The 25,126-nt window shown below is 41.8% G+C and overlaps 1 protein-coding gene across 12 annotated transcripts in view; it reads left to right on the plus strand.

Moving 5' to 3' along the window:
- The window catches only part of AFF1 (ALF transcription elongation factor 1), a 207,576-nt gene that overhangs the window by 47,405 nt on the left and 135,045 nt on the right, over positions 1-25,126 (plus strand). For 4 of the 12 annotated variants that reach the window (XM_045392634.3, XM_074040094.1, XM_074040093.1 and 1 more), the window contains exon 3: positions 23,554-24,032. The exons of the other annotated variants lie outside the window; for them this stretch is intronic. In XM_045392634.3, the coding sequence (XP_045248569.1) occupies positions 24,016-24,032 (17 nt within the window). In that variant the 5' untranslated portion in view covers positions 23,554-24,015. The remainder of the gene's footprint in view (positions 1-23,553; positions 24,033-25,126) is intronic. 12 annotated transcript variants of the gene reach the window in all.

A 25,126-nucleotide genomic window follows, 5' to 3' on the forward strand; every position in this document is an offset into this window, starting at 1 on the left:
GTTGAAATTCTAACCCCCAAAGTGACAGTATTCAGAGGTGGAGCCTTTGATGGTGATTAGGACATGAGGGTGGAACCCTCATGAATGGGATTAGTGCCTTTATAAAAGAGAGAGCTTGGGCTGGGCGTTGTGGCTCGTGCCTGTAATCCTAGCACTTTGGGAGGCTGAGGCAGACAGATCACCTGAGGTCAGGAGTTTGAGCCCAGTCTGACCAACATGGCAAAACTCTGTCTCTACTAAAAATACAAAAAAACCTATCCAGGCGTGGTGGCAGGTGGCTGTAATCCCAGCTACTCGGGGGAGCTGAGGCAGGAGAATTGCTTGAACCCAGGAGGTGGAGGTTGCAGTGAGCCGAGATCACGTCACTACACTCCAGTCTGGGCGATAGAGTGAGACTCTGCCTCAAAAAAAAAAAAAAAAAAAAAAAAGAGAGGGAGCTTGTTTGTTTGCCCCTTCCACCGTGTAAGGACACAAGTAGAAGGTGCCTTCTTTTTTTTTTTTTTTTTTTTTTTTTTTGAAACAGTCTTGCTCTGTCACCCAGGCTGGAGTGCAATGGCACAATCTCAGCTCACTGCAACCTCTGGCTCCCAGGTTCAAGTGATTTTCCTGCCTCAGCCTCCCAAGTAGCTGAACTACTAGCTTCTGCCACCATGCCCGGCTAATTTTTGTATTTTTAGTAGAGACAGAGTTTCACCATGTTGACCAGGCTGGTCTCGAACTCCTGACCTCAAGTGATCCAACCGCCTTGGCCTCCCAAAGTGCTGGGATTACAGGCATGAGCCACCATGCCCAGTCAAAGACACTTTCTTTTTTAACTGGGAAGTGAGCCTTTACCAGACACTGAATCTGCTTGTGCCTTGCTCTTGGATTTCCAGCTCCAGAACTGTGAGAGATAAATTTCTGTTGTTTGTAAGCAACCCAGTTTTTGGTGTTTTGTTTTAAAAGCCTGAGTTAGACTAAGACACAAGGAAATAAAATATTTTGTCAGGTCAGGCACGGTGGCTCATGCCTGTATTCCCAGCACTTTAGGAGACCAAGGTGGGCAGATCACTTGAAGTCAGGAGTTCAAAACCAGCCTGGCCAACATGGTGAAACCCCATCTCTACTAAAAATACTAAGAATAAGGCCGGGCACAGTGGTTCATGCCTATAATCCCAGTATTTTGGGAGGCCGAGGTGGGAGGATCACCTGAGGTTGGGAGTTTGAAACCAGCCTGACCAACATGGAGAAACCCCATTTCTACTAAAAGTATAAAATTAGCCGGGCATGGTGGCACATGCCTGTAGTCGCAGCTACTCAGGAGACTGAGGCAGGAGAATCACTTGAACCCAGGAGGCGGAGGTTGCAGTGAGCCGAGATTGCACCATTGCACTCCAGCTTGAGCAACAAGAGCAAGACTCCGTCTCAAAATATATATATATATAGATATCTATATCGATATAGATATATAAAATTAGCTGGGCATGGTGGTGCACGTAATCTCAGCTACTGAGAATTGCATGAAACCGGGAGGTGGAGGTTGCATTGAACCAAGACTGCGCCTCTGCACTGTAGCCTGGGTGACAGAGTGAGACTCTGTCTCAAATGAAAAACCAAAAAGAAAGCAAAAAACAAAAAGCAAATGAAGTACTTTGTCAATGCATCTAATATTTTAAGTCATAGCCTATTAAATATTTTACTTTTTTTATTTCTTTATAAATGTATAAGTGACAGAATTGTTAGCATTTTGACAGAAATTTGTAAATGCTATGAACAATCGCAATTTTTCCTGTTGATTCTTAAGGTTGTTTTGCACAGTTTTGGCTTTCACAGTCCTTTCTATGGTCCTGCACTACTTTGCAAAGTGAGAACTGTATTTCACGTGAACTTTTTTTTCCCAGGTGACTTTTAAAAAACAATAATTTGCACCGTCTTAGTAAGATACATCTTTTTTTTTTTTTTTTTTTTTTTTTGAGACAGTCTCGCTCTGTTGTGCAGTGGTGTGATCTCGGCTCATGCAACCTCCGTCTCCTGGGTTCAAGCAAGTCTGCCTCAGCCTCCCGAGTAGCTGGAACTATAGGCGCATGTCATCATGCCTGGCTAATTTCTTTTATATTTTAGTAGAGACGGAGTTTCACCATGTTGCCCAGGCTGGTCTTGAACTCTGAGCTCAGGCTATCCGCCTGCTTCAGCCTCCCAAAATGCTAGGATTACAGGCGTGAGCCACCGTGCCTGGCCAAGATACATCTTAAGGATGAGAAAGAAAGAAAGCTGGATACAGTTTTCTGGTTTAAGCTTGTTATCCCAGCACTTCGGGAGGCTGGGGTGGGAGGATTGCTTGTGTCCAGGAGTTTGACATCAGCCTGCGAAGCATAGCAATATCCTGTGTATTTAAAAATTTTAAAAACTAGCTGGGCATGTAGTTCCACTACTTGGGATTCTGAAGCAGGAGGATTGCTTGAGCCCAGGAGGCTGAGGCTGCAGTGAGCTGCGATGATGCCACTGCATTTCAGCCTGGCAGCAGAGTGAGACTCCATCTAAAAAAATAAAAATAAAAAAGACAAATCTTAAAGTGTTCCTAGCAAACATGTTTAGTAATGGTATTGGTATTATTATTGTACTTGTTAGGAAACAAATAGAGAAAAGAGATACAAACAAAATCAAACAGTTTAAGTAAAACACTGTAATCCTAAATTTAATAGAAAAGGGAAACTAACAACATATATATATAAATATTAAATATATTAATATATATTTTATATTATTTATAAATATATATTGACATATATTTATATTAATATTTATATATAAATTATATTTTAGGGTGGCCCCAGGGGCTCATGCCTGTAATCCCAGCACTTTGGGAGACCAAGGCAGGCAGATCACCTGAGGTCAGGAGTTTGAGACCAGCCTGGCCAACATGGTGAAACTCTGTGTCTACTAAAAATACAAAGATTGCCGGGCATAGTGGCTCATGCCTGTAATCCTAGCACTTTGGGAGGCCGAGGCAGGTGGATCACCTGAAGTCAGGAGTTCGACACCACTCTGACCAACATGGTGAAACCCCGTCTCTACTAAAAATACAAAAATTAGCTGGGTGTTGTAGCAGGCATCTATAATCTCAGCTACTCGGGAGGCTGAGGCAGGAGAATTCCTGGAATCTGGGAGGCAGAAGTTGCAGTGAGCCAAGATTGTGCCATTGCACTCCAGCCCAGGCCAACAACAGTGAGACACTGTCTCAAAAAAAAAAAAAAAAAAATTTCGTTCGACATGCTGGCAGGCGCCTGTAATCCCAACTCCTTGGGAGGCTGAGGCAGGAGAATTGCTTGAACCCTGGAGGCGGAGATTGCAGTGAACCCAGATCACGTCATTGCACTCCAGCCTGTGTGAAAAGAGCAAAACTCCATCTCAATCAATCAATCAATCAATCAATAAATAGCAAAACTCCATCTCAATAAATAAATAAATAAATAAATAAAAATTAAAATTAAAATAAGATGATACTAAACAGCAAAATCCAGTAGTTACTTTTGGAAAATGGCAGAGAACAAATTCATAATTTTAAAAAAATGAAAAAAGAATCAACCGTTTATTCTAGTTTTTTGAATAAACTGTAACTCAGTGTAACTAATTAAATGATAGAGAAAAAATTATTTACAGAAAAAAATAGCTAATAAAAAGTGATAACATTATCATTTTGCATCCTGTCTCTGAATAAGCAAAGATTACCAGTAATTGATAATACTATTAGGTGAAGAGTTGGTGAGAAACTTTATAATAGGATGTCTTAAAGTGGCTAATACCCGAATCTTTTTTTAAAAATGTAACTTAATTTAATTTAATTTTATGTGAGACCGAGTCTCACTCTGTTGCCCAGGCTGGAGTGCAGTGGAATGATCTTGGCTCACTGCAACCTCTACCTCCTGGGTTCAAGCGATTCTTGTGCCTTGGCCTCCCAAGGATCTGGGAGTACAGGCGCCTGCCACCACACCCAGCTAATTTTTGTATTTTTAGTAGAGACGGGGTTTCACCATGTTGGCCAGGCTGGTCTTGAACTCCTGACTGCAGGTGATCCACCTGCCTTGGCCTCCCAAAGTGCTGGGTTACAGGCATGAGCCACCGTGCCTGGCACTGAATCCGTTATTTAAAGTTAAGAATTTTTAAAAAACAGATAACTATTGTGCCTCCTGACCAAGCCAGTGTATACAACATGCATTAGACTGAGAAATATGTTAAAGGATTCTTCTTGGATGCTGTCAGCAAAATTCATAATGTGAGAAAATTGTTTTTTCCCCAACAAATAAATCTCATAAACAAAAAAGAATATAGATTATATAAAGAAGCCTAAGAGACATAGCAACCCTTTAATAAAAGGATCCTGTTTGGATCTGAACACACTAATTAAATTGGAAGACTAATTAGATATTTGATGCTATTAAGAGAAAATGTATTAATATTACGTTAATATTAAGTAATACTAAAGGAAACATTTTAGATAGCATAGTAGTATTGTGGTTATTGTTATTATTTTTGAAATCATCATCATTTTTTAAAGACAGGGTCTCTGTCGCCCAGGCTAGAGTGCAGTGGTATGAGCATGGCTCACTGGGTACAAATGATCCTCCAGCCTCAGTTTCCTGAGTAGCTGGTACTACAGGTACATACCACCATACCTGGCTAATTTCATATTATTGTTTGTAGAGATGGGGATCTTGCTGTGTTGCTCGGGCTGGTCTCAAACTGCTGGCATCAAGCGATTCTCTTGCCTTAAATCCTCATCTTCAAGCTAATTTAAAACTGAAAACCCTTATCTTGAATTTCTTATCTGTAAAATAAGGAAGAGGATTAAATGTCTTTGCCGCTTTCTCTGTGCTCTGCTCTAGCCGCTATATAATAGCCACTCCCTCTTGATTTCCTTCTCAGAATCTTATTATTATAATGTATATGCAATAGTGTTGCTTGTTGATAAGACTTTATTTAATGCATCTACCTCTGGGGGCAGGAACTTTAGGGCTCAGGCTGGATGGCCTGATTGACCCTAGGAAGGTGCTCTCTACCCTCTTCCTGACCATTTGCCCCCTCCTGAGCAGGATCTGAACATAACAGCTCTGGGCCTTGAGTCAGGGGTCATTTAAGGTCTTGACAACCAAGAATTTGTAGACTGGGATGGGTTAGACTTGGTGGAGAGCCAACCCTCCGTGTGGAAGTCCAAATTCTTCAGTAGGTGATAACTGATTAATACCCATGTGGAAACCAGAAGCAAATGACCACCAGAGAGTAGTAATGATTTAGCACACCACCCCCTTTTTGCAAGTTATTATTTGTGTTTTAAAAATAATTCAGTCTGGCCGGGCGCAGTGCTCACGCCTGTAATCCCAGTACTTGGGAGGCCGAGGCGGGTGGATTATTTGAGGCCAAGAGTTCGAGACTAGCCTGGCCAACATAGTGAAACCCCATCTGTGCTAAAAATACAAAAATTAGCTGGGCATGGTGGCACATGCTTGTAGTCCCAGCTACTCGAGAGGCTGATACAGGAGGATCGCCTGAGCCCAGGAGGTGGAGATTGCAGTGAGCTGAGATTGTGCCACTGCACTTCAGCATGGGGGACAAAATGAGATTCAAAAAAAAAAAATCCCGTTATAAGCTGGGGTCATGTTATTCCCGCCCACCCTCCAACCCCAGAGTTTCTAGTTCAGTAGTTCTTTTTTTTTGGATATATAATAATTGTACATACTTACGGGGGTACAACATTAGATATATGTATATAATGTGTAATGATCAAATCAGGGCAAATAGGATATTCATCACTTAAAACATTTATCATTTGTGCTGGGAACATTTCAAACCTCTTACAACTGCTTTGAGATTTTTTTATTATGTATTATATATATTATATATTTTTATTATATAAATTATTTACGTAATAAATTATATAAATAAATAATAGATTATATAAATGATATATATTTATTATATAAATATATATTCATTATATAAATTATTGTTAACTATAGTCACCCTACTGTGCTATCAAACACTAGAACCTGTTCTTTTCATCTGACTGTATGTTTTTAACCATTAAACAACCTCTCTCCATACCCTGCCTCCCAGTCTCTGGTCACCATCATATGGTTCTCTACTTCATGAGATCAACTTGTTGTTTTAGCTACCACATCTGAGTAAAAACATGTGATATTTGCCTATCCATAGGACCTTTTTAAGACTGTGAAACTGTACCTAGGAATACAACTTATAAGGGATGTGAAGGACCTCTTCAAGGATAATTAAAAACACTGCTCAAGGAAATAAGAGAGGACACAAACAAATGGAAAAACATTCCATGCTCATGGATAGGAATAATCAATATCGTGAAAATGGCCATGCTGCCCAAAGTAATTTATAGATTCAGTGCTGTCCCTATCAAGCTACCATTGACTCTTCATAGAATTAGAAAAAACTACTTTAAATTTCATTTGGAACCAAAAAAGAGCCTATATAACCAAGACAATCCTAAGCAAAAACAACAAAGCTGAGGCATCATGCTGACTTCAAACTAGACTACAAGGCTACAGTAACCAAAACAGCATGATTCTGGTACTAAAACAGATATATAGACCAATGGAACAGAACAGAGGCCTCAGAAGTAACGCCACACATCTACAACCATTTGACAAACCTGACAAAAACAAGCAACGAGGAAAGAATTCCCTATTTAATAAATGGTGTTGGGAAAACTGGCTAGCCATATGCAGAAAACTGAAACTGGACCCCTTCCTTACACCTTATACAAAAATTAACTCAAGATGGATTAAAGACTTAAACGTAAGACCTAAAACCATAAAAACCCTAGAAGAAAACCTAGGCAATACCATTTAGGACATAGGCATGGGCAAAGATTTAATGACTAAAACACCAAAAGCAATGGCAACAAAAGCCAAAATTGACAAATGGTATCTAATTAAACTAAAGAGCTTCTGCACAGCAAAAGAAACTATCATCAGAGTGAACAGGCAACCTACAGAATAGGAGAAAATTTTTGCAATCTATCCATCTGACAAAGGACTAATATCCAGAATCTACAAGGAACTTTAACAAATTTACAAGAAAAAAACAACCCCATCCAAAAGTGGGTGAAGGATATGAACAGACACTTCTCAAAAGAAGACATTTATGCAGCCAACAAACATATGAAAAACAGCTCATCACTGGTCATTAGAGAAATGCAAATCAAAACCACAATGAGATACCATCTCCTGCCAGTTAGAATGGTGATCATTAAAAAGTCAGGAAACAACAGATGCTGAAGAGGATGTGGAGAAATGGGAATGCTTTTACACTGTTGATGGGAGTGTAAATTAGTTCAACCATTGTGGAAGACAGTGTGGTGATTCCTCAAGGATCTAGAACCAGAAATATCATTTGACCTAGCAATCCCATTACTGGGTATATACCTAAAGGATTATAAATAATTCTGCTATAAAGACACATGCACACATATGCATATTGCAGCACTATTCACAATAGCAAAGACTTGGAACCAACGCAAATGCCTATCAATGATAGACTGGATAAAGAAAATGTGGCACATATATACTGTGGAATACTATGCAGACATAAAAAAGGATCAGTTCATGTCCTTTGCAGGGACATGGATGAAGCTGGAAACTATCATTCTCAGCAAACTATTGCAAGGACAGAGAACGAAACACCACATGTTCTCACTCCTAAGTGGCAATTAAACAATGAGAACACATGGACACAGGGAGGGGAACATCACACACTGGGGCCTGTCGAGGGGTGGGGAACTAGGGGAGGGATAGCATTAGGAGAAGTACCTAATGTAGATGACAGGTCGATGGGTGCAGCAGACAACCTTAGCACGTGTATACCTATGTAACCTGCACGTTCTGCACATGTATCCCAGAACTTAAAGTATAATAATGATAATAATAATAATAAAAGACTGTGAAACTGGCCAGGTGGGGTGGCTTATACCTGTACTTCCAGCACTTTGGGAGGCCTGGGCAGAATTGCTTGAAGCCAGGAGTTCGAGACCAGTCTGGGAAGTATAGTGAGACCTTGTCCCTATTAAAAAAACAAAACAAACAAAAAAAAAAACTGCCTAACCTGTGGGAGACAGAGCAAGATGCCTTCAGGAGGAACCACTGGCCCTCTCTTTGGTAATATCCAAAAAGCTTTGGTCAGCTGTTGATATCAAAGTGGTGGGAAGAAAATGTAAGGCCTCAAGACTAATCTCTGGAGAGCTGCACACCAGAGGGGAACCTAACTTCTTGAATCCCTGGAGCACCCCAAGTGTTGTTTCAGAGGGGGTGCCATTCATGAGCAACACTGCTAGCCACTAGTGGCCAGCAAGAATGGGAGTGAAAGGAGTATCTTGTAAATGGCAACTTGGGTAATATGAAATTGCTGTCATCAAGGTTTATCAAAAAAACAGAGCTTAAATATTATATGTAGGCAATGTGAGGCTGCCCCAAATGGTGTGTTTCCCAGGAACTTGATTCAACTCTGAGAATAAATGCATGAGTACTGAGAAAACTGTTTGGGTGGAAAATATTTGTTTATTTATTATTTTGTTTTGTTCCCTCAGCTGTGATCTGCTTATTTGAGCTTGTTAGAAATATGTAACCTAGGCTGGGTGTGGTAGCTTATGCCTGTGATCCAGCACTTTGGGAGACCGAGGTGGGCAGATCATCTGAAGTCAGGAGTTCGAGACCAGCTTGGCCAACATAGTGAAACCTTGTCTCTACTAAAAATACAAAAATTAGTTGGGCGTGGTGGTGGGCGCCTGTAATCCCAGCTACTCAGGAGGCTGAGGCAGGAGAATTACTTGAACCCAGGTGGAGGTTGCAGTGAGCCGAGATCATGCCATTGCACTCCAGCCTGGGTGACAGAGCAAGACTCCATCTCAAAAAAAAAAAAAAAAAAAAAAAGGCTGGGCGTGGTGGCTCATGCCTGTAGTCCCAGCACTTTGGGAGACCAAGGCAGGCGGATCACGAGGTCAGGAGATGGAGACCATTCTGGCTAACATGGTGAAACCCTGTCTCTATTAAAATACAAAAATTAGCCGTGTGTGGTGGCAGGCGCCTGTAGTCCCAGCTACTCAGGAGGCTGAGACAGGAGAATGGCGTGAACCTGGGAGGCGGAGCTTGCGAGCTTGCAGTGAGTGGAGATGGCACCACTGCACTCCAACCTGGGTAACAGAGCAAGACTGTCTCCAAAAAACAAAAAAAAGAAATATGTAACCAACATAACATATATAGCCTTCTGCAGCTATATATTTGTGTACAAAAGAGAAAAATACTGTTGAAATTGTTTTGACTCAGGTTCTTTTAAAATCACTTTATAGTCACAAAATGAAAATGATTGTCCTAGAGGATACCCGCCTCCATAATTGTGGCTACTACCCCTAAGACTCGGAACATTAACTCTCAGCTCTGAAATTTTTTACTACTGTTTTTTTCTAAAGGATGTGAGTGTAGTGGACATCCCTTAACTACATCTTTAATGTGGTTTGCTCATCACTACAGAGACTTCAGTGTTTATGGTACCTGAAACATCTGGAAAATAAATCAACAAATTAATCCAACAGGACTGGGTTTTCATGTTTACTTCAAATTGCTTTTTTTTTTTTTTTTTACATCCTTTTCTTTTCCATTATTGAAATATGGTAGATGCTTTGGTCCTACGTATTGAATTTTCTTTCAGCCCTCAGACACTTCTCGAGAAAAGCAAACCAACCATGATAATACATTACTATTTACCTTTTGCAGAAGCCGCCTAGCTGAGCTCGAAAGTAACATCAAATTTGGGAGTGCTGTGCTGAAACATATCTAGATATCAGGAAAAGCGATTTTCCAAAGGCTTGTAAAATGTCATAGGATTCTATGACTGCTTCCTCAAGAGTGTAACAATAGCTTATCAAGAGAGACTGCAGCATGGTGATGAAGATTAGGGACTCTCAAGTGCAGGCTTATATCTCAGTCCCACCACTTACCAGTTTGCATGACTGAGAAAATTGCCCATTTTCTGAGGGCCTCATTTTTCTTCTCTCTGAAGCAAGGATGGTGATATTGTACTTGGCTTAAAGGCTTATGCCTGGAATTAATTTAATATAGGGGAAGCACTTAGAGCCAGGAATATTGTGCATGCTCAGTAAATTCATATTACTTACAAAATTAATTCCTAACACCTTCCTTGCCATTTTGCTGGACTGTGGTATCTAAGATTGTTCCTAAGCGTCTCAACCACGTGTACTGAGGGAACATGATCATATTGGGAAGAAAGGCATCTTTATGTGAATTCTCAAGTGACAGTGTAGGGACCCACTAAGTTGTTAAGCGTTGTAAGGCCTGAAGCTGGCCAGCTTTGAGGTGTCAGTGACTTGTAAGGGCACTAACAAGTTTGTCAGTTGGGAGCAGAGTTGCCAGCTGAGAGTTCTGACCTTCACAAAGTTCTAATTGGATTAGCAAGGGAAGACCCCCTCCTTTCTGAGAACATAGGAAATACTGTAAACCTCAAAAACTCTATTGCCTCAACTTCTGTAATTTTCTTAAATGAATTCTTAAACATGATGTTTAAAATGACAAGATTTAATCAGCTCAATAACATATAGGTCCTTAATCATGAAAATATGTGTAATTGGTTATTAATCAACTTTTTGTTCTCTAGATTCATTGTAATTTCAAGACATTTAGGATTTAGAAAATGGAATAGCCCTTTCTTTGAGTAAGTTCTCAGAAGACAAAGAGTTTTTAAAAAACATGCTTTCCTATAGGGTTGCATGGGCTTTAGACATAATAAATGCTCAATAAATGTTTATTTGATTTAGTTTTTTTTTTTTGGAGACAGAGTCTCACTTTGTTGCCCAGGCTGGAGTGCAGTGGTGTGATCTTGGCTCACTGCAAGCTCTTCCCCCTGGGTTCACGCCATTCTCCTGCCTCAGCCATTGAGTAGCTGGGACTACGGGCGCCCACCACCACTCTGGGATAATTTTTTGCATTTTTAGTAGAGATGAGGTTTCACCGTATTAGCCAGGATGGTCTCGATCTCCTGACCTCGTGATCCGCCTGCCTCGGCCTCCTAAAGTGCTGGGATTACAGGTGTGAGCCACCGCGCCCAGCCGATTTGATTTAGTTTTAATCTTCCTGTTTTGCATGTGACCTAGGTAGGAAACAGAGTCCACAACCAATAAGACTCAAATAAAACTCCCCTGACTTTTTGAAGGACAGCCTCAGTCCTCAGATGGAAGGTAAAATCCATACCTCCAATTTGGTTTTGAATTGTTTGGATTCAAATGTTTGCTAGGAATAAAAACAGCACATTTATGACAGGCTAGGTATTACAGAAAATGCCAGTAGTTGATGTAACCTCTCTTACGTTCGAGGAGACCAGATCTTAGTATAACTTACAAGCTGCAATTTACTGATCTTTGTGGCTTGCCTATATATGTAGTTTTTTCTCCCACAAAAGAGGAAAACATCACTGCAGAGATTGAGGAATATCTCTTAATTTCCAGTTCTTAAATCCTTCCCCTTTCCTTATATGTGTTCAGAAAAATTTAGGGATTGTTTCAAGGGCAGGAAAAGCCCCTAACTCATAGATGACTATGCCACAATACTGTTTCAAACTGAATAATGGTAGTAATTTTGGACACTGGTCTTTTAGAGTTTATGGAATTCCTAAACGTCATAGATTTTATAGTGCAGTGCTTCTCAGAGTTCAATGAGTGTATGAATCACCTTGGAATTTTTTTAAAATGCAGATTCTGGGCCAGGCGCAGTGGCTCACTCCTGTAATCCCAGCACTTTGGGAGGCTGAGGCAGGTGGATTATGAGGTCAGGAGTTCGAAACCCAGCCTGGCCAATATAGTGAAACCCTATCTCTACTAAAAATACAAAAAAAAATTAGCTGGACGTGGTGGTGTGTGCCTGTAATCCCAGCTACTCGGGAGGCTGAGGCAGGAGAATCATGTGAACCCGGGAGGCAGAGGTTGCAGTGGGCTGAGATTGTGCCCTCTGGCCTGGGAGACAGAGCAAGATTCTGTCTTATCAAAACAAACAAACAAACCAGATTCTGATTCAGAAAACTGGGATGGAACCTAAGGCCGCATTTCTCATAGGCCTCTCCTGTTAGAGCTGCTGCTCTGCAGCGTCACTTTAAGTGACAAGACACTAAAACACAGGTTCTAACTCAACTGCACACTAAATTGCCTGAAGGCACTAAAAAAGAGTCCCCCTACTAAATAAACTATATTTAAACAAGCATTTGTTTTCTTACTTGAATTAATCAAAACACACGAAGTTGCTAATTAGACTTCCTCATCAGTGTGGGGCTCACTGGTGCTAGCACACTGAGTTGGCATAAGCTCCAGGAAGGCCCAGAGCGGAGTCCTTCACACACTTCTCATGGTCAGATATGTGGTTTCCTTTGGATTTTTTTAAATGTTGGAAATTGTTCACTGATCCTCACTTGCTCCATTTGTGAATCTGGATCAGAGTCCACTGATTGTGTAATGAGAGAACCCCAGATTGTGCAATCTGGGGGCAGATCTCACCTGCAAACACATGTGTAAGAGGGAATCTTACCAGCTGCAACAGAGTTCTTCACAGTTCTGTGTTTCAGAAATTACCTTTTGGCTGCATTTTTTTTTTTGGCTGCCTTTCCGCTCAAACAAGCAAACACTCCCCTTGATCCCATCCAACCTCATGACTTGATATGCATGAGAACTAGGAGCTTGTGTTGGGTAGAGTGAAGGATAAGCTATCAGAGAAGGCTTCTGAGAAGAGCTGCATTTGTTAGGATTTGGATAATAGTAGGGGTTCTTCAGCTGGAGAAGGGGGAAAGGGGCATTCTAATGAAGAGAAAATACTCTCTGCAAAAGGTTGATGGCATTAGAGAAGTGTGGGGCTGGAGGGTGTTCATGGGAAAGGGGTGGGGAGGAGACAGAGGGAGGTTTGGTGAATGATAAGGCTACTGAAGTTGGTCCGAATTGGGAATGGTGTTAGATATCCTGTAAGGAACTGTCTCTAGGCCAGGTGTGGTGGCTCACACCTGTAATCGCAGCACTTTGGGAGGCCAAGGCAGGTGGATCACCTGAGTCTAGGAGTTTGAGATGCGCTTAGGCAACATGGTAAAAACCAGTCTTTACAAAAAATTAGTCAGGTGTGGTGTCGTGTGCCTGTAGCCCCAGCTACTGAGGAGGCTGAGGTAGGAGGATTGCTTGAGCCCTGGAGACTGAGGCTGCAGTGAACTGAGATTGCACCACTGCACTTCAGCCTGGGCAACAGAATGAGACCTTTTCTCAAAAAAAAAAAAAAAAAAACCCACAAAAATTTATGTTGAAACTTAAACCCAATGTGACAATATTGAAAGGTGGAGCCTTTAAGAGGTGATTGGATCATGAAGGCTCTGCCCTCATGGATGAATTCATTCAAGATTAATGAGTTTATGGGCTACCATGGGAGGAGAACTGGTGGCTTTTTTTTTTTTTTTTTGAGTGGGAGTCTTGCTGTGTCGCCCAGGCTGGAGTGCAGTGGCACAATCTCAGCTCACTGCAAACCATGCCTCCCAGGTTCAAGTGATTCTCCTGCCTCAGTCTCCCAAGTAGCTGGGATTACAGTTGCCCACCACCATGCCGGGCTAATTTTGGTATTTTTAGTAGAGATGGGGTTTACCATGTCAGACTTGTCTCGAACTCCTGACCTCAGGTGATCCACCCGCCTCGGCCTCCCAAAGTGCTGGGATTACAGGTGTGAGCCACCGAGCCTGGCCTGAACTGGTAGCTTTATAAGAGGAAGAGAGACCTACAGTAGCACGTTTGCATGCTCAGCTCCCTCACCATGTGATACCCTGTGTCACTTTGGGACTCTAGAGTCCCCACCAGCAAGAAGGCTTTCATCAGGTGTGGCCCCTTAACTGTGGACTTCCCAGCCTCCATAACTCTAAGGAATAAATTCCTTTTTAAAATAAATTACCTAGTTTCAGGTATTCTGTTATAGGTAGCAGGAAATGGACTAAGGCACATGCATTCTAAATATTTAAAAATGCATACTTGGGTCAGGCGCAGTGACTCACACCTGTAATCCCAGCGCTTTGGGAGGCTGAGGCGGGTGGATCATAAGGTCAGGAGATTGAGACCATCCTGGCTAACGCGGTGAAACTCCGTCTCTACTAAAAATACGAAAAATAAGCTGGGCGTGATGGCAGGCGCCTGTAGTCCCAGCTACTCAGGAGGCTGAGGCAGGAGAATGGCGTGAACCCAGAGGGTGGAGCTTGCAGTGAGCCAGCATTGCGCCACTGCACTCCAGCCTGGGTGACAAAGCGAGACTCCGTCTCAAAAAAAAAAAAAAAATAAGAAGCATACTTAAGAGAAAAGGAAAGGATAGAAAAAGATATACCATCAAACAGTAGGCATAAGAAGCTGAGTGAGGCTGGGCGTGGTGGCTCACGCCTGTAATCCCAACACTTTGGGATGCCGAGGCTGAGGTCAAGAGTTCGAGACCAGCCTGGCCAACATGGAGAAACCTCGTCTCTACTAAAAATACAGAAAATTTGCCAGGTGTGGGTGGCAATGCCTGTAGTCACAGCTACTAAGGAGGCTGAGGCAGGAGAATTGCTTGAACCCAGGAGGCGGAGATTGCAGTCAGCTGAGATTGCGCCATTGCACTCCAGCCTAGGCAATAAGAGCAAAACTCCATCTCAAAACAAAACAAAACAAAACAAAACAAAACAAAAAAACAAAAGACAAAAAACAAGAAAGCTGAGTGGACAACTATGTTAGTATCAAGAGGGCAGAAGTAGAACTAATGGAACAGGACTCTAGAGAAGCCAATTTTAGCTTCATGGGAGATAGAAGTTTCTAATCCTTATCATTGGCCTGCTGTGGAAGGAGCTGCTTGTAATGACAACAGATGTCCCTGGAGACATGCAAACAAGCTAGTCTCGCTAGAGAAAGAGCCTTCTTGCATGGGGAAGTGGATTAGATGACCCTTATCTCCTTCCTGGAGCTAAGACTTGATTATAGTTGTTTTGTTTTTACAATAATTGTGATTCTGTTTTTCTTTTGTGACTACAGAAAAGGTGTGTGTTCATTTTATAACATTTAGACAATTTTTAAATGCCCAGAAGAAAATAAGTCATCTGATTGTTCCATTCAGAGATACCTACTGCTAGCATTTTGCTACAGAGGCCGTGTCAATCTTTTGAATACACATATTTCATTCAATTTTGACGAAGTGGGATACTAAGCATCATACTGTATTGTACCTGCTTTTTTTCCTTTTAAAAATTATTTTATTTTGTACCTGCTTTTTTATTAATCAGAAAACTCTAATATTATGAATGTCTTCCTTGTCATTAAGTATTTTTTGTAAAGCAAGAAGGTGAAAGCTTATTCAGTGGAGGGGGTGGTAGTGGTGGTGGGAGGAATTAGAGATCAGTGTTAGAAATTCAGAAATAAAGAGAAGTATCTAAAGTGAGCTCTTCCCACTCCCATCCCTCTACTTTCACTATCCCAAGAAATCTCGGGATTTTGGTAGCAATACGTGTGGAAAACAAGCCAGGAAAACGATCTCTAGTTTGGATGATTGGTGATGGGTGCATAAATGAAGGGCCAGGAGGAAAGGAGTGGGTTGGAATTGGGGCCATTCAGATTAATTCTGGCCTGGTCTGGCCTCGGGCCATTTCTAAGGCTGTCTCTTCCTCTTCCCTGTTTCCCTTTCCTTTTGAAAGGCATCGCTACTCCTTCACACTCACTGATGTGTGCTATTCAACAAATTATTAATGAGGCTGATCTTATTTTAAGGGGTTTATTGCTGATCTTCACAGTTAAAACACACACGATAAAATATACAATGTTTTAGTTTTGTGTTAGCCAAGTCCCTCCTGATCTGCTCATAGGACGCTCTCTTTGAATTCTGCCTTCTGCTTTTGTTCCCAAGGAAGGAACTAACTAAACACACTTTTCCCCTAGTCTTTTCTAATCCCTTCTTTGGTGAAGGAGATATTGTCGTCTTCCTGTATGGAGAAACCACCCCTTACCCTAGAAGCAGCTAAGGCTCATTGATAGGTATCTCTCAGCATCTGTTGTAACTGCATCCAGATGGGGTGGATCTTATTGTGTAGACACAATAAGAACATGTTCTATTTTGGACAACCTCCCAAGTGCCTTTTCATGCCCAGGAAACTGTTTTGGGGCAGCTGGAAAGAATAGTCTTGGAGTTACAGAGAGAAATTTCGGTCGGAGTTACACATTTAGAGAGTTACTGATGATACTGTACAAGACAGCATTTAGATTGAGAAGAGACAAGTAAGGTTTGTTAGAGCTCTATCCTGGATCCTGGATGTGTGAGCAGAAAGAATTGTAAAATAAGATTGAGTTGCTCAAAGTCTGCGGAGAGCCTTTCATGGGAGGTGGTCACTGGCATCACAAAGGGAGCCGACTTCTCTTGGTGTAAGAAGCTTGGTAGTGATGGCAGAAGGAGACTGGGTGGTAGTGCTTACGGGGAAGAAACCAATGTATTGGGAGAAATGGCTTGTTCTGGGACGCGGGTAGGGAAAATAGATGATGAGCCTGGAGCATCCTGTAGTAACAGAAAGGAAGGAGTGCTCGAAACACAAAAGGATGGGGCAAGGAGCCAACCTGAAGGGGCTCCTAGTGGCCAAGGCTGGAATGATCTGACAACAAAATCAATCATGTAGTGGATTATGACACAAAGTCCAAAGGAAATATCTGTGAGACCATGCTCATATAAATATATAATTGAATGAATAAATAAATGGAGAAGAGGCAAATCTTTCTTAGAGAAGAATTTCAAATATGTATAGCTATTGCCACCCCTTTTCCTGTGTCTGCTTCATTGTCTCCCTCCTTTGAAGGGAAAACATCAGCCAAAACCAGATAAAGGACAGGATAGCCAGCCCAAACTCCTTAAAACTGTCAGTCATGAAAAACAAGGAAAAACTGAGAAGTAATGCAGTTTTAGGATACCTTGAGTTGCATCTTGGACCAGAAAGATGTCATTGATGGAAAAACTGGTAAAATCAAAATAAAATCTAAAGTTTAGTTTATAGTAACATACTAATGTTGATTTCTCAGTTTTGGCAAGTGACCAGTTGTAGTGTAAGATGTAAACAGTGAGGAAACTGGCTGGGGGTATAATCCTTTGCAACTTTTCTGTAAATCTAAAGTTATTCTAAAATAAAACATTTATTAAAAAATAAACTCTGTGTGTGTGTTGCAGAGGAAGTGGGGGAACTTGAGCTTGTTTGTAGACTGATAGTAAGTAATTGGTATATTGTAGGCTAATATCCCTGATTGATCAGGGTATTAGAGTAAGGAAGGGCATGTTTTATTAATGCACAAATAGGAGGAGATATGGAAAATTGTAGACCAAATCAGGTAAAGAAAAAGACATTGAGTGAAGAGGTAAAGTTGAGCAGTAATTTCTATACGTTTTTGCTTGTATACCTCCTACAAGAATGTTGAAAAACTGTAAATCTTTATTCTCGAACCAAACAGTTGAATCAGATTTACTTTATTAGAGAAAGTCCAACTTTTGATGGCCCTGTCCATCTCATTTCATAATTCTAATTTGTATACAGTCAGGCATGGGGACATTGTCACAAGCTTGTTACCTGGACGTGTTTAATGAGGATCTATCTATTAATATTGATTTAACCTCGGGGACTCTCCTTCTACAGAGAACTGTTCCTTTGGGGGTCTCGGAGGTATTTACACCTGGAGCAATGCACCATTTTAATATTTATTTGGGGTGGATGAGAGGACTGCTTTCCTTTTTCTACTTCTTTTTTTTTTTTTTTTTTTTTTCTGTGATGGAGTCTTGCTCTATTGCCCAGGCTGGAGTGCAGTGGTGCAATCTTAGCTCACTGCAATCTCCACCTCCCAGGTTCAAGTGATTTTCCTACCTTAGCTTCCCAAGTAGCTGGGACTACAGGCGCACGCCACTATGCCTGGCTAATTTTTTGTATTTTTAGTAGAGACGGGGTTTCACTGTGTTAGCCGGGATGGTCTTGATCTCCTGACCTTGTGATCCACCTGCCTTCGCCTCCCAAAGTGCTGGGATTACAGGCGTTAGCCACCGCACCCGGCTCGTGCTTTTCTGTTTCAAGTGGAGAAAAGCAAGTGGGAAGTGAGAGCCTGAATCCTGGTTGTAAGAAAGAGGACATTTGGATATTAAGGATCTAGAAATAGATTTACTTAAAACCCTCTTTGCCCTTAGTTCGTGAGAATCTCCAGATAACCCTAGTTTAAAGATAAAGGCAGAGAACCTGGAAAGTATGAAATAAGGATAGGAGGACTGCTTTGTGTTGAGGTCACAGCTGAAGGGAGAGCCAGTTAATTTCCAGTGGTGCTTATTGCTGCCCTCCTTGCTGTCTGCCTTCTGGGGAGTGCCCGTTTTTATTCTCCTCCTTTATCTCCTCCCTTTTCCTGTGTCTGCTTCATTTGAGATCTTCAGTGACAACCTTGAGCACCCTTCTTTTGGCAAAGTGATTTTAGCAGTGTCCTGGTTAAACATTCCATTGAAACGAAGTAGCAGTTCTTAGGGGATTTGACCTATGTAACTTTTAGACCAAAAATGCTACAAAGAGTAGAAACAAATGCATATGTTGAATGAGGTATTTTAGAGTTCTGAATAAGGCAACCTGTTTAAATTGTTTCTTTTCTTTTTCTTTCTTTCTTTCTTTCTTTTTTTTTTTTTCAGAGACAGTCTTGCTCTGTTGCCCAAGCTGGAGTGAAGTGGCTCACTGTAATCTCAAATTCCTGGGCCCAAGTGATCCTCCTGCCTTAGCCTCCTGAGTAGCTGGGACTACAGGTGTGAGCCACCATGCCCAGCTAATTACAAAAAATTTTTTTAGTAGAGGTGAGATCTTGCTATGTTGCCCAGGCTGGTCGTCAACTCCTGGCCTCAAATGATCCTCCCACCTCAGTCTCTCAAGTGCTGGGATTATAGGTGTGAGCCACCAGGCCTGGCCAACTCTTAAGTTTTTAAAAGGGCAATGAAGTTTTTGCTTTTTGGGGTTTTTTTTTTTTTTTTTTTTTTTTTTTGAGACGGTGTCTCACTGTGTTGCCCAGGCTGGAGTGCTGTGTGTGCAATCTTGGCTCACTGCAACCTCTGCCTCCCAGGTTCAAGTAATTCTTCTGCTCCAGCCTCCTGAGTAGCTGGGACTGCAGGCGCATGCCAGGAGTCTTGAGACAGGGTTTCACCATGTTAGCCAGGCTGGTCTCAAACTCCTAACCTCAAGTGATCCGCTTACTTCAGTCTCCCAAAGTGCTGGGATTACAGGCATGAGCCACCGTGCCCAGCTGGGCAATAAAGATTAACAGGCGATGTTACTCCTTATTTGTAGGGTAAATTGGCAGGACTGGGTCCAGAGATTCTTAACCTGAAATCCACAGAGCCTCACGTGCTTCCTAAATGGGTTTCAGAGGAATCAAACTGCATGGAAGTTTAACAAAGGTTGTGCTTTAGTGTCCTCAAATTTCATCAGAAAGCCAAAGAATACTGTGCCCCTCAAAGGTTAAGAATGGCTTTTTGTTCAGTTTCACTGCTGATCAAGATGGTGGGTTGGATACAATGGTGTTTTCAAAACACTTGGAAATAATAATGCCCATGTTTGTTTTGTGGTGCTTTTTTAGCCATATACTGTATCCAAGTCACAAACCATTTCTCCTATACCTAGTAATTTTAGATGTATTATAAATCTAGTATCATCCCACTTGTTTCAAATTACTCCCATTAATTTACATTACAAACCATTTTGAGATCCCAGGCAATCTCAGGTGTAATTCTAATCTGGTACTGATTCCATGTGTCTTTGGGGGTAAATATTTGCTATATTAAAAAAATACTTTCCATTTATTTATTCATTTATTTGAGATTAGGTCTTGCCCTGTCATCTAGGCTGGTGTTCAGTGGTTCCCTCATAGCTCACTGCAGCCTTGAACTCCTGGGCTCAAGCAGTCTTCTTGCCTCAGCCTCCCAAGTAGCTAGAACTACATATCCAGCTAATTTTTAAATTGTTTTTAAATAGAGACAAGGACTTGCTATGTTGCCTAGGCTGGTGTCAAATTCCTGCCCTCAAGCAATCTTTTTACCTTGCACTCCCAAAGCGCTGGGATTACAGGCATGAGCCACCATGCCTGGTCTATTTCCTCGAATTTATGTGCTGTCAGATCAATTAACATAGTTCAAAAAGTATAATTTTAATATTATCAATGTTACATTTCTAACCTTTGTTAAGTGGACATTTTATGAGTACGTGCTATGATGAAATATTTTTTTCAGCAATTATGTCTGATACTAATTTGTTTATAGCATAAAGATCATGGTTGGTCTAGATAAAACAGCAAGAGAAAAATGGGGAAAAACAGCCACCAAAAAATTCTTGAGAGTAGACTTTTGCCTGGTTTCCTTGAAGGCTTACCACTTTACTATTGCAAAAGAAAATATGTGTACAAATGTATTTTGTTGTCTGATACAGATTTCTTACGAATGAAAATAAGTGCTGGCCAATTATGGTCCTTAAAATGATTCAAGGATTATAAATCAATACTGAATCAAAAACCTCTTAAAATTATTTTCTAAATAAGCATGATCTAGGTAAATGGTTTTCAAATATAAGCAGACCACAAGCATCACCTGTAGAATTTATTGAAATGCATATCCCTGGGACCTCACCCCACAAGGATTCTATGTCAGTAGTTCTGCAACTAGGATCTGGAGTCTGTGTTTAACATATGCCCCAGGCGGTTTGACCACATTTTGCTAAAACTGATCTAGGTGCTAAGAGGTTACATGGAATAGCTGTAATGTATAACACCTTTAATTAAAAGAAGACTTGATGAGTGTGGAGAGGTGGAGACATGGAAGTATTAGCAAATGATGTGGAATAATTTTGCACCTCAATTATTTTGAAACCCAAAGAGCTTTTGTATATGTACATTTTATATATTGTTATTTACTATATTAAAAATTAAAATTGAGGTATTTAAAATATTTATTTTTAAAAGCCACTATATATTGACCTAAATAAAACCTTTATAAAACCGATTTTCCAAAATTAAAAAAATTATTGAGAAAGAATGGCATTATTTTACATTCATGCAAATCTCTTTACTGTCTAGCTTAATAGAAGACAGCTAGATTCTCATACAGGTTATCCAAAATGCTTGGGACCAGAATTGTTTTGGATTTCAGATTTTTTCTGATTTTGGAATATTTGCAGTATATATTCTTGTTCCAGTGAGCATTTCCTTTGAGCGTCATGTCAGTACTCAAAAAGTTTTGGATTTTGGAGCATTTTGGATTTCAGATTTTCAGATTTGGGATGCCCAACCAGATTGAAACTGATTCTCTATTCAATCTGTTGCAATGTTGTTTTCGTTGAAGTCTATAAAGAAAATTCAACTTCACACAGAAAGAGGATGAGTACTTTTAATACCTTCTTTGATATTATACCAAACCTCCGTAAGTGGTAGTTTCTTAAAGGTTAATTGCATTGTGGAATCTGAAATGAGCTTTTTTATAAAACTAAACCTTTGATACATTAAAATCAGTTGGTCCGCTTTGCACTTTTTTTCAGTGTGTCTTTCATCCATGCATGATTTTGGTTTTTAAGAGGGAGTCTCACTCTGTCACCCAGGCTGGGGTGCAGTGGCACAATCTCAGCTCATTGCAACTTCTACCGCCCAAGTTTCTGGGATCACAGATGGGTACCATCATGCCCAGCTAATTTTTTGTGTTTTTGATAGAAATGGGGTCTCACCATGTTGTCCAGGCTCTGGTATCAAATTCTTGAGTTTAAGCGATCTGCCTGCCTTAGCCTCCCAAAGTGCTGGGATTACAGGCGTGAGCCACTGCACCCGGCCTACCCATGTATGATTTTGTTATACCATTGGTCATTTGGAAACTAAGGCAGATCTTCTCATATAACTTTGATCACTGTCACCCTGATCTCATCAGGAAAGTCTTTTAAGTATTGGTGAATGAAGCTGGCAAGATTATGTGGCAGATGTAAAAAGTCTTCCAACGTGCTTGAAAGCTCAAATTTCATCATTGGCAATAAGTACTGTCAATTGTTTTCCTCAAAGAAACAGGCTCAACTTTGTTCATTTTTAATAAAATGTCTGCCAAATACCCAAGTCAGAATAACTACGGTTTGTGAATTGTTCAAGTAAAAATGGTAGTCCATGAAAAAACAGCTAGCTCAGCTTGCAACTCAATTACACAAGTGCTTTTCTTCTAGACAGCCATTGTACTTCAGTGTGCAGTGGACTGCTTCATGGGTACTTCCATTTTGTCACAAAGAACATCAAAAAGACCCATGCTCAAGGGTCAAGATTTAATGAAAGTAATAATTCTGACTGCTTGCTTCATTAAAGACAATCATAAAGGAAACTGGCTTAAAAAGAAAAAAACCTAACGTGTGGTAGTGAAGAATGCAGTGACTACTAGTTTCATTTGCTGCCACTGCTTTGATTAGTGCGAAGGCGCCAGCAGTTTCCCCATAATTGCTTTTGCACCATCAGTGCAAATGTCAGCACACTGAAAAGACAATGTCTTTGTGTTATTCTAAAAATAGTTCTGACCTCTGAGACGGTCTTGGGGACTCCCAAGAATCTAGTAAACACACTTTGAGAACCCTTGATAGAGATGCCTTGGGCCTCCCTGCCAGCATTGTCGTTTTAGTGCCAGGCATTAACATGTTTGTATTACACGACGATTTAGTAATACAGTCTGGACTACCTCTTTATGAGACGAGGCAATGTTGTCATGATTTTAGGTAGAAGAAATGGAGAGTCCACAGTGCAGGCAGTTATTCATTATTCATCTAAGAGTCTTCAGCTCCTCCAGTGTACTCGTCCCTATGAGATGCTGAAGCACAACCTCCCTCCATCCCTGCTCATCCAAGTATTTTCCTGCGTTTGAGACGGCTTAAACGCTTTCCGTGGTCTTCTGAGTAGGAAGTGATTTCGTTTGTGCTTCGTATAGGACTTACTATATTGCATGCTCAAGTTTTTTGTTTGCTTCTTGTCAATCCCTTCATTGCTTAAGACCAAAATGAGTTACTGTTTTTCCTGTAATCTACGTGTAGTCCAAAAAAGGCGAGGTGTTTTGTAAATATTTGTCTCTATGTAAGGAAATCAAAACTGAAAGCAAAGTAACACCAAGTGTGCCCGTTTCCTGAGCTCAAGCACTGGAAGGATCAAAAGTAGCGAACTTTTGGTTTACTGCCGCGGTCTTGTTCCTGCTCACTGCCGCCTCTTGGGGCCCCATATTATTCAACAAATATTCAAATTGGAGCTGGAGTTCTGAGCGGCCGGGTACTGTGTATTCCAGCGGTGGGTGTCTGTACGTAGTTAGAACCTGGCAAGAGAGCACTCGCGAGGAGCCCGCAGGCGGGGCTGGTCGGCGCCCGGGTTCTGCCCCCTGCCCGACCCTGCCTGCCGCCTGCTGCCTGCCTCCGGCTCGGGCCGCCGAGCGCCCTGCCCATTTAAGGAGGCGGGCCGTACCACCGCAACTTTCTTGACAGGGGGTATCCCGGCGGACTCGGACAACTTCAAGGGACCCGAGAGGCGATTTCTCTTCCTTTCTAACTGTGGCCCGCGTTGTGCTGCTGCTGGGCAGGCGCTGGGCGCCGGCGATCTTCGAGCGTGGGGGCCCGTTGGCTTTCCCTTCTCAGAAACTGCGCCGGGGGCGCTCGCTCGCTCCGGATTCGGACGCGGCGCTCCCCAGGCTCGTCTGGAGTGCAGATCGCCGCAGAGGCCCCAGTGCCCGGATGTCTATCAGGATTAGCGCGAGCCAATACGGGGCGAGCCCGGGGCTGCGCCGAGGACGCCCGGGGCTGGAGAGCAGGTAGTCCCGTAACATCGGGGCGCCGCGCCGGTACGCGTACTCGCCCGGCTCCGCCAAATGGTGAGCGCGGCGCTGGCAGCAGGGCCCGCGGGGTGAAGGCGCTCATGGACGGAAGACCCCTGGCTCTATAAGCTGAATTATGGCAGCCCAGTCAAGGTAAGCCGGGTACCAGAGAAACTTTTTAAACGCATTCGTGTCGAGGGGAGCTGAAGGTTGCGGGGGCGGGCAGGGTGCGGGGAAGGAGACCGGCAGGAAGCAGCTTTGTCATTGCCTTCTCATCATTCCCGAGGCTGTGGCTTGACTAAATGTCAGATAAAAAACAGTTTGGAGAACATGCTGAACAATTTCTGCATAGCGGAGAGAAGGATGGAGTTAATGTGAAGATTAAAATTAGATAGCCCCCTTCTTCCCCCAGAACTGTTATTTTCCCGGACATTAAGTTCATTTCACTTGTCCGCCCTTGCCTAAATTTCCATTTCGGTTCTTTGTGCGCCTACCCTTCGGTTCTCTGGATTTCTTGCTTGTTGTCTCGAGGGGAAGTTTAGAAATACGATTAATGTAAAACATAGTTCACCTTGGAGAGGATGGGTGAGAATTTGCCTGGTGAGTGAAAATTTTACTGCTAGAATGTACGATTCCACATAAAACGGCCCCGCTTACGTGAATCTGCTGAGTAGGCAAAGACCGGGAACGCGCTGGGGTGGTGAAGGGGAGAGAGGATAATGAACTGCAGTTGCTGTCAGAGGAGCGCTATTGTAAGAACCTCAAGCCTGTCTTTCCATGGTTTGTTACTGGTTTTGTAATGAGCGTTAAAGAAGAGTTGATGACAAGGCATTAGTGATTATTATCCAAACTGTTCTGTGCGATTTTTAGTTTTGACAGCAGTTGGTGCTAAGGGAGACTTAGGAGTTATATATGCATTCTCTTTCAACTGTGTTTTGCTGGAAAGCAGTTTGGTCTCATATTTAAAAATAATAGGGCTCTTCAAGCTGATATTTGATGTAGAACAGTGATTTTGGGAGGTCTCAGAAGACTTAACAAATTTCACGTCTGAAGACTCAGATCATGGAGAGAAATGAATGTTAAATGTTCATGTTTGGGCTGGATGAGACTGAATTTTTTTTCCTACGAAGTAGAACTTTCTAGGAAGGAAAGAGCTTCTCTGTGTAGAGTATCTCCTATGTGCTGCCTGCTTTTTATATTTCTTCCTCTCAACCCAGTGGTTTATCCTCTGCCTCCATTTTATTGAT

Source organism: Macaca fascicularis, chromosome 5 (assembly GCF_037993035.2).
Source record: "Macaca fascicularis isolate 582-1 chromosome 5, T2T-MFA8v1.1".
Lineage (NCBI taxonomy): Eukaryota > Metazoa > Chordata > Mammalia > Primates > Cercopithecidae > Macaca > Macaca fascicularis.